Here is a 15,635-nt window from a genome sequence, read left to right on the forward strand (position 1 = left end):
TTAGCCATTTCTGTCGAACAAAATTCTCCTCCATTATCAGATCTTAATATCTTTATTTTCTTTGACTGCTGATTCTCAACTAGCTTTTTGTATTCCTTAAAGTATGTGAATGTTTCACTCTTACATTTTAAAAAATAGACAGTGCACCATCGGCTGAAATCATCGACAAACAGCAAGTAGTATTTTGCTTTTCCGAGTGACATACTCTCCATTGGCCCACATAAGTCAGTGTGAACCAGCTCTAGTGTATTCTTACTTTGACTAGTGCTTCTAGGAAATGGTAGTCGAGTCAGCTTGCCTTCGCAGCACACTATACAGCTACTTTTACTATTTTCACTTTTATCATCAAAACTAACTCCCTCTGCCGCTCCATTCTTAAGTTTATTTAAATCACTTGTATTTATATGGCCTAGTCGCCGATGCCAAATATAACTTGAAGTTTTTACAGCTGCTACTAAGGGGCGTTGCATCTCTCTTACTATCAATCGGTATACCCCATTTTGTAGAATCGCCTCACCAATACATTCGTTCTGTGAGTTGTAAATAAGACAACCATGTTTATTAAACATCACTCTGTTGCCACTAGCAATTATTCTGCTCACTGAAAGTAGATTTGTTGTGAGGTTGGGTACACACAATACATCATTCACATCAATATTAAATTCGTTGTCTCCAACACAAGTTGTGAGTTGCAGGTCTCCAGAACAAGATACGGGCATGATAGCTTGATTCGCAACAATGATCTCCTTAGTTTTGGGTCGATTACAAATATTCGATAATAAGTTCACATTCGAAACTATGTGTGTGCTTGCGCCGGAATCCAAATGCCAGTCAGCTTGACTGAATCCTTTAGTAAGAAACACTGCACTGAATGCATTTGATTTTGCTTTTTCTGCAACCTGACACTGATTTTTGAAGTGTCCAATTTGTTTACATTTATAACAGCGTATAATTTTCGTTCTTGACGTCATGTTTTGTCCGCCGTTTGTTTTGACATTGACAGGTGACAGATGACAGCTCCCGAACATTCCATTTGTTCCGGAAGTGCTATGTTGTTGAACTTGCGTTCTAGCAGTACTGCCAACATTGCGTCTATGAAATTTTTTTGCCACAAATGCACCTTCCGACTTAACCTCAAAATCTGCACTCATGTCCAATAGTTTGGTTTTTATAGCGTCTGCACTGATGTTTATGCCCGAGTGCTCAATAGCCATAATCATGGGACTAAATTTCTCCGGTAGTCCAGCTAACATGAGCGACCCAATCCACTGGTCATTAATCTCGAAGCCGGTACCATTTAATTTTTGCGCAGTCTCGATTATCTGGCTGACATAGCTTGTCATTGACTCGCAGTTTTCGAGGCGTATGCTAATAAGATTTCTCAATAAGCTTATTTTTCGAGCATATCCAGAATCGTCAAACATATTTTTCAGAATCTTCCATAAGCTGTATGTCGTTGTGGCTTGTTTGATATGCACATAAAGAGAAGCATCTATAGTCAGAATAAGCTTTGCTTTCGCCTTCAAATCCTCTGCAATCTGAGTCTCTGTAGCTTCAGGCGATAATGGCTGCTTGATGTTATTCGCCATACCTTCCAGTACGAGAATATTTTCCGCCGCGAAACACCAGTCGTCGTAGTTTTCCCTTCCTTTTAATTTGGGAACATTAACCAAATAATTTGTGGACATTTTGATCGATATTCACTGTGAACTAATTACTAAATTCTCGCGATTAAACTGGGACATAACCTATTGAAACGCAGTGTGTAACTTTTGGTAATCGACTAACCATAACTTTTTATTCCACAGATAACAGACATTAGACATAGTTCATAGATAATATTAATAAGTAACATATTAACTCGGTCACAGATAATCATAGATCAGATACCAAATAGTTGATGGCGCTAGTATACAATATGTATTTATTATTTTGTTACATTACATGGGTATAATTAACAACATAAAGACCTAATCTATTTTACCGCGAATTTACTCATGAAATTTTATCGCGAATTTAAAGGAGGTTATTTTACATATTACTAGACGTTCCGCGCGGCTTCGCCCGCGTAAATTAGATATTTCACAGACAAATTAGTACACAAAAATGACTATGATCCTTCACGTGGTTTACTTCTTATCTTACCCAAATAACAAAAAAAAAATGCTCTAGTAGTTCGTGAGATAAGCCCTTTCAAATAATTTGCCCCGTTTTATCCACATTTTCCTCTATTTCTTAGCTCCTATTAGTCTTAGCGTGATAAAATAAAGAATATAGCCTTTCTCGACAAACGGGCTATCTAACACTAAAATAATTTTTCAAATCGGACCAGTAGTTCCTGAGATTAGCGCATTCAAATAAGCCCTTTCAAACAATTTTACCCCGTTTTTTCCACACTTTTCTCTATTTCTTCGCTTCTATTAGTCTTAGCGTAATGAAATATAGCCTATAGCCTTTCTTGATAAATGGACTATCTAACACTGAAATAATTTTTCAAATCGGACCAGTAGTTCCTGAGATTAGCGCATTCAAACAAACAAACAAACTAACAAACTCTTCCGCTTTATAATATTAGTATCTAAGATAATGATGATTAAACTTCAATTTAAAGAAGAGTTTGGCAATGCAAATGCAAATGATGCAAAAAGTTGACAGCTGTCAAAACTGTAATAAACATTGGCTCCAGGATAATTTTAAGTTTTAAATTAAATTAAGTAAAAATTACTAGTAAATTTACTGCAAAAGTTACTACTTAACCTCAAAAGTGACTACAAGTGTTTTCAACAAGAAACCTACGTTTGGAGCAAAGTTGTGAGTACAAATTAATAAACGTACATCATCCCAGAAAACAATCCATAAAAACACTGGAATCTATCTGAAAAACACATAAAAGGCACCTCAAGAACATTATAATACATTCCTAGAAACAAGAATACAGGAACGTGAAAGACATACATTTTCCAGTATATATTCTTTGTTCTCGATCATTTTCATTATCACAACCGTTTATCGAAATTCAAAATTCAAAAAATTTTTGGTTTGGATTATCTATTATCAACAAAAACGGTTAAAGTCAACGTTAAAATTGGATTAACATTCTACTTCAGTAAAGCTTTTTGTTGATGGTGTACTGAATATTCACTGCTTTCTTATACTAAAATTTTACAATTTAACAGTAGACCAAGCACAAACTCCATGTCCATGCGATGTAATTTCTGTGAATTCTGTCGGATTCTGCCGCTCCAGTAAATCTAAACTGCAGTTGTTAGGTTAAATTACACTTCCCTGGAGGTACAGCTAGCTGTCAGCTACTTCATGCTAAGGGTCAGGTCACAACGAAACGAGAGGAGATGCGATTTGGCGATAGAAAAAAGCATGACTGTGCAAAATACTCCCATATTAATATATTGTATTATACATTCGAAAGTGTGTCTGTCTGTCTGTTATCTCTTCACGCCCAAACCGCTGAACCGCTATCTCGTTTCGATGTGGCTGACCCTAAAATAAATGTACTCCATGGAAATAACAGACGATGGATGTATAAATAATCGGCCAAGTGCGAGTTGGACTCGCGCACGAAGGGTTCCAAATTCAAATTCTTTATTATTCAAATTCAAAAAATTCCGTACCATTATACAACAAAAATAGGATAAAATTGTGTTTTTTGTATGGGAGTTTCCCTTTATTATTTATTTTATTTAAATTTTATTATTAATTATTAAAGTATAAACACATTTGAGTATTTTGTATATGTAAGTTGGTACTACTAATATACAGGGTGTCCAGAACAGTGACGTCCAAAAAAAAAATTTAGATAGCTTGTGTCCAGGGGTATCCGAATTACCCCCATGTATGTTCCGCGATTTTTTGTCGTTTTCGAGTTACGAATTTTTTAATGATTTTCAGAAAAAATGCGGCCGGGTCAGTTTAATATTATTTTTTTTTAAAGTTTAGTGAGTTTTTGTAATTATTTTTTTTGTATTTTCAAGCTCATGAATTGTACTTTTATGTATAAAAAAATTAGCTTCCTAACATAAAGGCAAGTAATAAAAAAATGGTCGAATGTGATAAATTTTCATTCCACCTGGTCAGTCTTGATTTTTCAACTTTAAAATTAAAAATCTAAAAAGGTGGTCCCATAAATTCTTAGTAATTTAGAAAACTTCGTGGTATTCTAAGCTTCCATAATAATAATAAAAAAGTGGTACTTAATAGGAAATTATTCGCTTAAATCTGCCCTTAAAGGTACTGAGGTGGAAATTTCCTCAATCAGTAAATTGATATAAAAAAATGTAATTGCTTATTTTGTCATTCCTAAGGCTAAATAAAGTAAAACATATGCATCAAATCATAACTAATCCTGCAAGAAATGGTTATTTTCAATTTTATTTAAGTATGTATTTAAATGTAAAAATTTGAGCGAAATTTTCCCGAAATTTACGAACCTTGGTTGAGTTGCACCCTTTTTTATTATCACTACATTACACAGGTAACAAGTGCAAGAGAGATAAAAACTGCTCTTTCTCTCTCACACACACAAAAACCGGTCGGCCCCCTCGCCGACGACGTCCACGCATTCCTCGCAATGAGCAATCATACACCTCAGTCGCTCTCAACTTGTGTTTGCTACTGCTCGTTTTCGTTCCCATTTGTTACTATCGACTCACAATACACGCTTTGCCCACGGACCTCGCTGCCTACCTTTCTGACTGGACAACTGCACTTGAATTTGGACTCTGTTTTGCATCTCGATTTGGACTTTGTTGATTTGGAAGTGGTGTTCGCGATGAGCTACACATTAAGTGAATATGCAGAAATGCATTATTTTTATGGCGTTGCGCAAGGCAACGGCCATGAAGCAGCAAGACTGTATCGGGAGCAACTTCAACGCCGAGGAGGACGGCAACCATCTGGTTGCCGTCCTCCTCGGCGTTAGGTATCTACCTATCCTGATCATCGTGTTTTTATTAACACACACAACACGCTAATGGCTGGCCGCATTCCTGGTCGAGACGCAAGCCGTGAAGGAGGGGTCCCCAGGGTCGATCCGGACCGCAGAGAGATAGTGCTAGAAGAAATAAATCGGAATCCATCGACGAGTGTGAGAGCGATGGCACGTAATCTGAACATACCGCGATCGTCCATACAAAATATACTTCGTGAAGAAGGATACCATGCATATCACGTGCAGCGAGTGCAATCATTAATGCCTACTGATTACCAACGAAGAGTTGAGTTTTGCCGGACCATGTTAAGGAAAGAGGAAGAGGACCCGGGATTTTTTGATAAAATTTTGTGGAGTGATGAGTCGCGATTCGAGAGAACCGGAATATTTAATATTCACAATACGCACACTTGGGCCATTGAAAATCCTCACACCGCCAGACAATCGACCTTCCAGCACCGTTTTAGTGTAAACATGTGGTCGGGAATACTTGACGGACAACTGATTGGACCGTTCGAACTGCCGTCAAGACTAAACGGTGAGACATACAAATCTTTCCTGGAAAATGATCTGCCAATCTTATTGGAAGGTGTTAATCTGGATTTGAGAAGAAACATGATATTCCAAAATGACGGCGCACCCTGCCATTATGCCACGCAAGTCCGTAATTATTTGAATCGTGCATATCCTAATAGGTGGATCGGTAGAAGCGGACCAATCACCTGGCCTCCACGCTCCCCCGACCTCAACCCTATCGATTTTTTTATTTGGGGTTATTACAAAGATATAACATTTGCCAGAGACTCAGCAAATGAGGCAGCGCTAAGAGAGAAAATCCAAGCAGCTGGAGATGTAGTGAAGAGGAACAGAGTTGGCTTCAGGAATTTAAAACGAAACTTTTTACGTAGGTGTCGATTGTGCATTTCTGTAGGAGGTCGCAATTTTGAACATTTACTCAACTGAATGATTTAAAAAAACAATTAAATGTTTTATGTACCTTATTTTGTTTTTTATTTTTAAGATAATCCTCAAAATCTTAACTAGTAATTAATAATTTCAGAAGATTTTTAGATTTAAATTTATCACAATTTTTACATAACATTTTTCAAGGTAACCAAGTTTGCCCGACTGGTTGAAATAAATCATTGGTATTAGTAAAACTTTTTTTTGTTTGTTTGATGATACATATCTTACTTTAAGTAGCCTTAGGAATGACAAAATAAGCAATTAAATTTTTTTATATCAATTTACTGATTGAGGAAATTTCCACCTCAGTACCTTTGAGGGCAGATTTAAGCGAATAATTTCCTATTAAGTACCACTTTTTTATTATTATTATGGAAGCTTAGAATACCACGAAGTTTTCTAAATTACTAAGAATTTATGGGACCACCTTTTTAGATTTTTAATTTTAAAGTTGAAAAATCAAGACTGACCAGGTGGAATGAAAATTTATCACATTCGACCATTTTTTTATTACTTGCCTTTATGTTAGGAAGCTAATTTTTTTATACATAAAAGTACAATTCATGAGCTTGAAAATACAAAAAAAATAATTACAAAAACTCACTAAACTTTAAAAAAAAATAATATTAAACTGACCCGGCCGCATTTTTTCTGAAAATCATTAAAAAATTCGTAACTCGAAAACGACAAAAAATCGCGGAACATACATGGGGGTAATTCGGATACCCCTGGACACAAGCTATCTAAATTTTTTTTTTGGACGTCACTGTTCTGGACACCCTGTATATTCTGTGATGTAAGTATCAACATAATTGAGCATTGGGAGCCCCCCTTTAAATATTTCATTTATTTTGTTTTTAGTATTTGTTGTTACAGCGGCAACAGAAATACATAATCTGTTAAAATTACATCTCTCTAGCTAATACCGTTCTTGAGTTACAGCCTGGAGACAGACAGAGGGACAGACGGACAGACAGACAAACGGACAGATAGACGTACAGACAGGCAGACAGACGGACAGCGAAGTCTTAGAAATAGGGTCCCGTTTTACCCTTTGGGTACGGAACCCTAAAAACAATACTTACCTATAATACGTCATCGCATAAATTGCATTGTAAGCATGACAAAACATTTGGAAAATGACTTCTGCTTGCTCATGTTATCCTAGTAACCTCGCCGTTATAACTGGATTCTCAGTTAGCAGCGTGTTAAAAATACAGTCAGTAGACACAGTTATGGTAGAGTAAGGATGACGCTAGCAACTCCGTTGCGCCAAATTTCGTTTATCACGTGTGTAGGTGAATATCAAAACCCGGCAAGTCACACCCATACTCGAAACTGAACTCTTGTCGATTTTATTGAATGTTTTGAGAAAAATGGAACAACGCAGTATATACAAACTATTGTGGTGAATCCTGAAAGAGTAAAGAAGATGTCTGTGTTAAAAGTTAAAAAGAAAAATGCCGAGAATAAAGTTAAAAAAACATAATTTCTCTCATTTGCAAAGTTTCGCTTATGGTGGACATACCGGGATTTGATATTTGCCTACACACGGGGGAACCGCACATTTTTCCGGGATGCAAAGTATCGTATGTTCTTTCCTGGGAGTTGGGACTTAGAGGACCATACCAAATTTCAGCAAATTCGCTTCAGCGGTGAGCGTGACAAGGTAACAGACAGACAGACACACTTTCGCATTAATATTTGTTATGGAAACATGGATACAAACTTCAAAGTCAGAATGGATGAAACCTAATACAACAAAACAAAATTTTCGAAAATCGGTTCACAAACGGCGGAGTAATCGTTGAACACACAAAAAAAAATATCCACAGCCTAACATATTATAATCTCCTCGTTTTTTGGAAGTCGGTTAAAATAGACCGTAGACTTTACACATACTTAATAGATATTATATTGTGATACTAACGTACGTCTTCATACTCTCTACATTCTCTCATTTCCCTACGAACTTTATAGTTTTTAGCTACTCTTTGTTTTCTGAACGCAGTAAATACCGCTTGATCACATAATAAACCAAGCATACCAGAGTAATAAACAACTGTTTATGTTTCAAATCCAGTCGTAAATTCTTCGGTTCAACATCTTACTTAACTATTCAAAACCACAGGTTGTCAGAACCTAAAGTTTACTTTAGCTGTGTTTTGTGTATTTTCTGAAAAGGCGAGTTACAGCGAAAGGCACATTGTTTACAAACAGTTTAATAATGTAACGCTTATTGTTGACTACCCGGCTTGACCAGAGGAGGTATTGTTTTTTGGCCTTTAACTTATAATAATATCTTTGGCTAGCTCTAGTTATGACCTACGGTCGTACTTGGACTTTGGAGGCATTAATTATTATTTAATTTTAATTTAATTTTTGACATGAGCGTATGTGAATTAGAATGGTGGCGTTTTTTTTTATGAAATAGGCAAACGAGCAAACGGGTCTCCTGATGGAAAGCAACTTCCGTCGCCCATGGACACTCGCAGCATCAGAAGAGGTGCGTTGCCGGCCTTTTAAGAGGGAATAGGGTAATAGGGGAGGGTAGGGAATGGAATAGGGGAGGGTAGGGAAGGAATAGGGGAGGGTAGGGAAGGGAAAAGGGAAAAGGGTATATTTAAGACCATCCCCCAAGCAAACGACCTTGACCATACATTTGACGCGTTGCCGAGATCGCACAAAAATCCTATTTTTTACTTATCTTGTTCAAAATTTATCTTAAAAAAATTAAAACGTGGAATATGTTATATGAAATTGTCGATCTATTGGCGTGTGTTTCAAATAAACGTAATTTGTAAATACTAGGGAGATGCTGAAAGTATGCTTCAATTTTAATAAATTGGTATTACTTTGGAAGCATGAGTATAAGTAATAATCAAAAATAGAAAATTTTAAACGGCGAAAGGAATGTTCGTCATATACTGAAGATTATTGCTGTATTTTTATTATAACTTTATGGCTTTCAAATTGTGAGCTTATAAGACTGGGTTGCACCAACTAACTTTAACTTTAACCTTAACTATAACCGGAAAAATTGACAGATGTCGTATGAGAATATTGAGAGGGGTGTTTGGACGCCATAGTTAACTTTAACTTTACCCACGCCTCTGGTGCAACCCAGTCTAAGGCTTTAAATATGGTAAATTACGGAATCTCCGTAGGGGACCTAAATACATGGATTTCATTGAGAACTTCCTCATATTATATTTACGCCATATACTCGTTCGGCTATTGCTGCCAAAATCTCGATCGGATTAATCCGTTCTCAATAATCCTATGGGTGACAGCGTAGACGAGTGTTAGGCAGAGTCAATAATTTAACACAATTCACTAAAACTTTCGTTTATTAAACAGTTAATTAGCGAATACAGTTCACACTAAACCACACACCATATTTTATGAAGGAGAAAGATATAAGGATTATAGTCTATTAATTAATAACTAACGCGGACCAAATATATTAAGATCGCGTAAGAAATAATTGTCGCGGCGAGGTCGCAAGCGACACGGGTTCAACGTACGAAGGTGAATTTCCGACTGCAATGGCAAGGTGACCGAACGCGGCGTGCTGCGCTCGCACATCTAGCGATAAGAACTCGCTAGGTACTTAAGGGTGAGTGCAGCGCGGCGCGGCGGTCCTGTGACGTAACGTGTTTACTATGCAAACGAAGTTTATAAAATACTAATAATTTAAGTAATAGTTAATGTTAATGTTTAGATTTAGTGTTTTTATTATTTTAATCTTATTTTAACGAATGAATGAAATTTAGAACTTTTGTAAATATTTTATTTTTAATTATTGTGTGTATAATGTATATATTTAAATTAATTTTATTAAATAAATATACTTATGTGTGTGTTAAGTATGTATAGGCATATAATGTATTATGCCACATCACTCCCCCCCAGAGGCCGTCACTGCGGACGATAAAAATCAGGGAAGCGAACTACTCGACCAGATCTTGTACGTTTTAGTTGATCCGGGATTAAAATTTCAGGATCCGGTGAGGAATCGTCACCAGGACTTGCAGAGCGAGGATGCTCGGAAGTAGAAGAGGTCGGAGGGTCAACCAGTGTATAGGCCGGTTTCAGGCGGTCAATACTCACTGTGACGCTCTTCCCTTTGACGAGTATCTTAAATGTTTTACTACCTCGTTGTAGTACTAAAAATGGGCCTAAATAAGGAGGCTGTAATGAACCACGCACTGTGTCATCTCTAATAAAAACATGACTGGCAGTGCTGAGGTCCCGATATACAAAGATTTTATTCTTTGAATGGCGTGATGCTGGTGAAGGTCTCAATTTGGAGACGAATTGGTGAAGTCGAGATGTAAAATCGGATATATCTGTACTCTGATGTAGCGAGGTTTGGAAAAACTCCCCAGGTAATCTCAACGGCTCACCATAGACCAACTCAGCAGAAGACGTTTTGAGATCGTCTTTAAATGCACTTCTTATACCTAACAGCACAAGGGGTAAAGTGTCGACCCAATTTGCATCAGCGTGGCACATTATTGCCGCCTTTAACTGGCGGTGGAAACGTTCCACGAGGCCATTAGAAGCAGGATGATACGCGGTTGTTCTCCGATGCTTGAATCCAATCGCTTTTCCAAGATATTGGAAAAGCGAAGATTCAAACTGTCGGCCGCGATCAGTTACAATATCCATTGGACATCCAAACCTGGATATCCATGATATTAACGCCTTTCCTACTGTTTCTGCTGTGATGTCGCACATAGGTGTGACCTCTGGCCATCGTGTGAACCTATCCACCGCCGTTAAACAATAACGGTAACCCTGTGAAACAGGAAGAGGGCCAATAATGTCCACGTGAATAAATGAAAAACGTGTGCGAGGTATATCGAACATGCCCAATGGAGAAGACACGTGGCGATACACCTTAGCTCGTTGACAGGACAAGCAATGACGAGTCCATTCACGACAGTCTTTTCTGACACCCGGCCAAACGAAACGGTCTGCTACAAGTTTGGCTGTGGCATTTGCGCCAGGGTGACTAAAACTGTGGAAACTGTCGAAAACTTGCCTTCTAAAAGGTTTAGTGACAAAAGGCCTGGGAACAGAAATACTGACGTCACAGTAAAGTTCTGTTTCACAATCAGGGATCTTAATCTTTTTAATGCGTAACGAAGATTCAACTCTCAAAAATTTAGCAAGCTCTTCATCAGAAGCTTGCGATGCAGCTAACGAGTCAAAATCAATAGGTGCATGAATTTCTTCGATACGCGAAAGGGGATCGGCAACTATATTGTCTTTTCCTTTTATATATCGAATGTCAGTCGTAAATTGCGAGATGAAATCTAAATGACGAAATTGTCTGGGTGAACAATTAACTTTTCTTTCCGAAAAAGCGAAGCTCAGAGGTTTATGGTCGGTGTATACGACAAAATGCCTTGCCTCAAGCATGTGACGAAAATATTTTATACTTTCGTATATCGCCAAAAGCTCGCGATCATATGGCGAGTATTTTTGTTGAGCGGGGCTTAGCTTCCGCGAAAAGAAAGCAAGAGGCTGCCAAACATTATTTTTAAATTGCTGCAATACTGCACCCATTGCCTGGTCGGACGCGTCCGTTACTAGGGCGAGCTCGGCCTGACAATCCGGGTGAGCAAGTAATGCAGCATTGACTAGACTATCTTTGCATTTATTAAAAGCAATAAGAGACTCACCAGAAATGTCAACTGCCTGAGAAGACTTGACACAGCCAGTAAGTAAGGCATTTAAAGGTGCCTGAAAGTTAGCTGAATTTGGAAGGAAACGTCTGTAGAAATTCAGCATTCCCAAAAATCTTCTGAGCTGTCTCGCTGTTTTAGGTACTGGGAAATCCTTTATGGCTTGCACCTTGGACTCCAATGGCTTAGTACCTAAAGCAGAAATGGTGTAACCTAAAAATGAGACTTCAGAAGCTCCAAAAACGCATTTAGAAGTATTAATGACAACACCATACTCTTTCAGACGGCTAAATATTTGGTGAAGGTGTGCCTCGTGCTGCTCTTCGTTTTCTGAAAATATAAGGAAATCGTCCACGTAACAATAACAGAAATCTAGGCCTCTAGTGACTTCATCAACGAACCTCTGAAAAGTTTGTCCCGCATTCCTAAGACCAAAGGTCATAAAGGGGAATTCATATAGTCCAAATGGTGTCGTTATAGCTGTTTTCTGAATATCAGGCTCAAAAACAGGAATCTGATTGTAGGCTTTCATCAAATCGATTTTGGAGAACACTTTACAACCAGAAATACTATGTGTGAAGTCGTGTATATGCCTAATAGGGTAACGGTCTGGTATCGTCCGCGCGTTAAGCATGCGATAATCACCGCAGGGACGCCAGCCGTTATCCTTCTTAGGTGCAAGGTGCAGCGGGGAAGCCCAAGGGCTTTCCGAAGGACGCGCTGTACCTTCACTAAGCATAAGCTCGAACTCACTCTTGGCAATTTTAAGTTTATCCGGGGCCAGACGCCTAGGAGTACATGAAATAGGTGGGCCCGGTGTAGTCCTAATGTGATGAACCGTATTATGTTTAGGGAAAACTACCGAGCCTGATGGGCGTGTAATTTCAGGATACCTGCTTAATATTTCGTGGTATCGCGTGCTGCCTGTCGAGACCTTAACAGAAAAAATATTAACATTTGCAATAGAAGCAACAGCGGAAAGAGTAGTTGTATTATCTATAAGGCGTTGATGACGACAATCTACAATTAAATTAAAATGACATAAAAAATCAACACCAATTATTGGCTTGGTAACATTAGCCACTACAAAATTCCATACAAAATTTCGCCTTAAACCTAAATTTAAACTAAGCTTAACAGTACCAAAAGTGTCTATTGCGGATCCATTGGCAGCACTGAGTTGGAAACCAGTTTTAGCACGGCGTTCACGAAGTAAAGAATGAGGGTACACGCACAAGTCACTGCCAGTGTCTATCAAAAATTGTACCTTCGAACAGCGGTCGATCACGAAGAGGCGACTCGAAGCGGTCGGACAGTCGGTAGTCGCCATCACTGACTGCCGAAGGCGTTTCCCACCTTATCAGCAACAAAGTCACACGGCTTAATGCATCTGTGAGCCTTCTTCCCAAATTTGGCATGGTACCAGCATAACGGATGCTTATTGTAGTTAGAAGAAGAACGCTGTCGTTGTCGTGAACTGGAACGGTTACGCTCGCGCGGTCTGGAGCGCGAGGTAGTACAGCATGAGGCTCTGGTATGGGACTCAAGTTTGAGTGTGAGCTCCTTGACCATCTTCTTCAGCTCTGCAATCTCGTTACTGCTACTAGACTGCGAAGTACCGGTCGACATAGCAGCAACAGTATACGGTGACGCCAACTCCTGGATACGGTCTGCCAGATCTGCCAATTGCTCTAAATTATCGGAGTCCCGAGATACGAGAACGGTCTGGATATTGTGAGGAAGCCGATTAGTCCATATAGACTTCAATAAATTATCTGACACGGAATGTCCACCAAGGTCCTGTAGATGGCGTAAGAATTGGGACGGTTTCCGGTCGCCAAGCTCCTCGTGAATCAACAGCTGTTTTACTTTCTTTTCGTGGGACGCAGAAAGTCTTTTAATCAATTCTTGTTTTATTTTTTCGTAGCGGTCCGTTGAAGGAGGTGCTACGATTACATCTTTAACCGACTTAGCGTACTGAATGTCTAAATTTGTGACAACATTCGTGAATTTTATGTGGTCGTCCGTTATTTTTTGTACGTCGAACTGACCTTCGATCATCGCGAACCACAGCTCCGGGTCATCGGGAGAAAATGGTGGAACTTTAATTTTAAAGTTCGACGACGATGTCGTGTCGGATCCGTCACGTATCGTGTGATCGCGCGCCTCCGGAGCACGTTGCGCCCGGCGCGTCACATTTTTGTCACCATCACTTTCACTCATGTTTGTAATAGTTTATAATCCTTAAAAGTGTTCCCGGGGTCACCAGTTATGGGGGGGCGGTGACAGCGTAGACGAGTGTTAGGCAGAGTCAATAATTTAACACAATTCACTAAAACTTTCGTTTATTAAACAGTTAATTAGCGAATACAGTTCACACTAAACCACACACCATATTTTATGAAGGAGAAAGATATAAGGATTATAGTCTATTAATTAATAACTAACGCGGACCAAATATATTAAGATCGCGTAAGAAATAATTGTCGCGGCGAGGTCGCAAGCGACACGGGTTCAACGTACGAAGGTGAATTTCCGACTGCAATGGCAAGGTGACCGAACGCGGCGTGCTGCGCTCGCACATCTAGCGATAAGAACTCGCTAGGTACTTAAGGGTGAGTGCAGCGCGGCGCGGCGGTCCTGTGACGTAACGTGTTTACTATGCAAACGAAGTTTGTAAAATATTAATAATTTAAGTAATAGTTAATGTTAATGTTTAGATTTAGTGTTTTTATTATTTTAATCTTATTTTAACGAATGAATGAAATTTAGAACTTTTGTAAATATTTTATTTTTAATTATTGTGTGTATAATGTATATATTTAAATTAATTTTATTAAATAAATATACTTATGTGTGTGTTAAGTATGTATAGGCATATAATGTATTATGCCACAATCCGTAAGCTTGTCTATTATCCGTTCTCCGATAATTCCGTCACGGATTACGTTACAACTTACATCGATGAGTAATTGATCGACTGGTAGCCAAAGCATATCAATTTTTTTTTAAAAGCGAATCAATTTCAATTGAAAATTAGGGTACTTTTTCGATATTAATTCAAAATAAGGTGAAAAAGTAAATATTTTTAATCAAATGAAATAACAGCGTATTTGGGACATAAAAAGGTAAGTTTTCTTTCCAAAAAAAATTTTTGGAAAAGATTGTAAGAAAACAATAATTTGTTTTTTTTTTTTAAAAAATTTATAGGACATGTGATAAAAGTGTAGATATAAAAGTTTTAGATCTTTTTATTACCTACAAGTTACAACTTTGCCATATTTTGATTTTTTTCCAAAGGACTTAGTTTTGCCGGAAATCGAGATAAACCGTTTTTCACCTTTAAAACTCACCCCCATCCCGTTCCCGACCTCAGATCGCCCGTAAATTATTTTTCCTTTCATTTTTATAATATTCTCTTCCTTTTCTAATGGGTTTCATCCTACTACCTTTTTTTTTACTTTTTATTATTTTCAAAGGCTTCTGCCCTGGTCTACACAGCGAGAATATGTAAGGTTTAGGCACAGATTACTAAGGGTGGGTTGGAGGCGTGGTTAAAGTTAATGTTAAGGTTAAAGTTATGGTTATAGTTAAGGCTAAATTTAGCTTTAACTTTAACCTTAACTTTGACCGGAGAATTTGACAGAAGACGTTGCTGGTCCGACAAGGCTTTAAATGAACGTGGGCGGGGGCGCCGCTGGTAAAGGAGAAGTGACAAAAATGGCGCTTTTGTATGATGACAGCGTTAGTTCCTTTTTTAGCCACGTGGATTTAAAGCCTTGTCGAGCTCTATGATTAACCATATTAAATATGGCGTCTTGATGGCGTCCATTTTTGACTTTAACCAAAGATTTGACATTTTAAACATTTTAAAGTTATAGTTACAGTTATAGTTAAAGTAAGTTGGTGCAACCCACCCTAAATGGTTACTACGTAATTAGTTTAGGTAAATTCTTTGACCCAAGTTATTCGTGGAACTTATCCGTAGAGCTCAGGGCTATTGAAATGCTTTTGTAAAATAAACTCAC

The 15,635-nt window shown here is 38.2% G+C and overlaps 2 protein-coding genes across 2 annotated transcripts in view; one reads left to right on the top strand and one right to left on the bottom strand.

Annotated features, from left to right (window-relative positions):
* The window catches only part of LOC121734423 (protein TANC1-like), a 37,826-nt gene extending 25,885 nt beyond the window's left edge, over positions 1–11,941 (top strand). The window contains exon 6 of the mRNA XM_042125034.1: positions 11,891–11,941. Coding sequence (XP_041980968.1) covers positions 11,891–11,941 — 51 coding nt within the window. The remainder of the gene's footprint in view (positions 1–11,890) is intronic.
* Positions 11,942–12,936: 995 nt separating this feature from the next.
* On the bottom strand, positions 12,937–13,830 carry LOC121734424. The gene has a single exon (XM_042125035.1). It carries the CDS (start codon positions 13,828–13,830, stop codon positions 12,937–12,939), a length of 894 nt encoding a protein of 297 aa, XP_041980969.1.
* Between the last annotated feature and the right edge of the window lie 1,805 nt (positions 13,831–15,635).

The sequence above is a fragment of the Aricia agestis genome, chromosome 15, assembly GCF_905147365.1.
Source record: "Aricia agestis chromosome 15, ilAriAges1.1, whole genome shotgun sequence".
Classification (NCBI taxonomy): domain Eukaryota; kingdom Metazoa; phylum Arthropoda; class Insecta; order Lepidoptera; family Lycaenidae; genus Aricia; species Aricia agestis.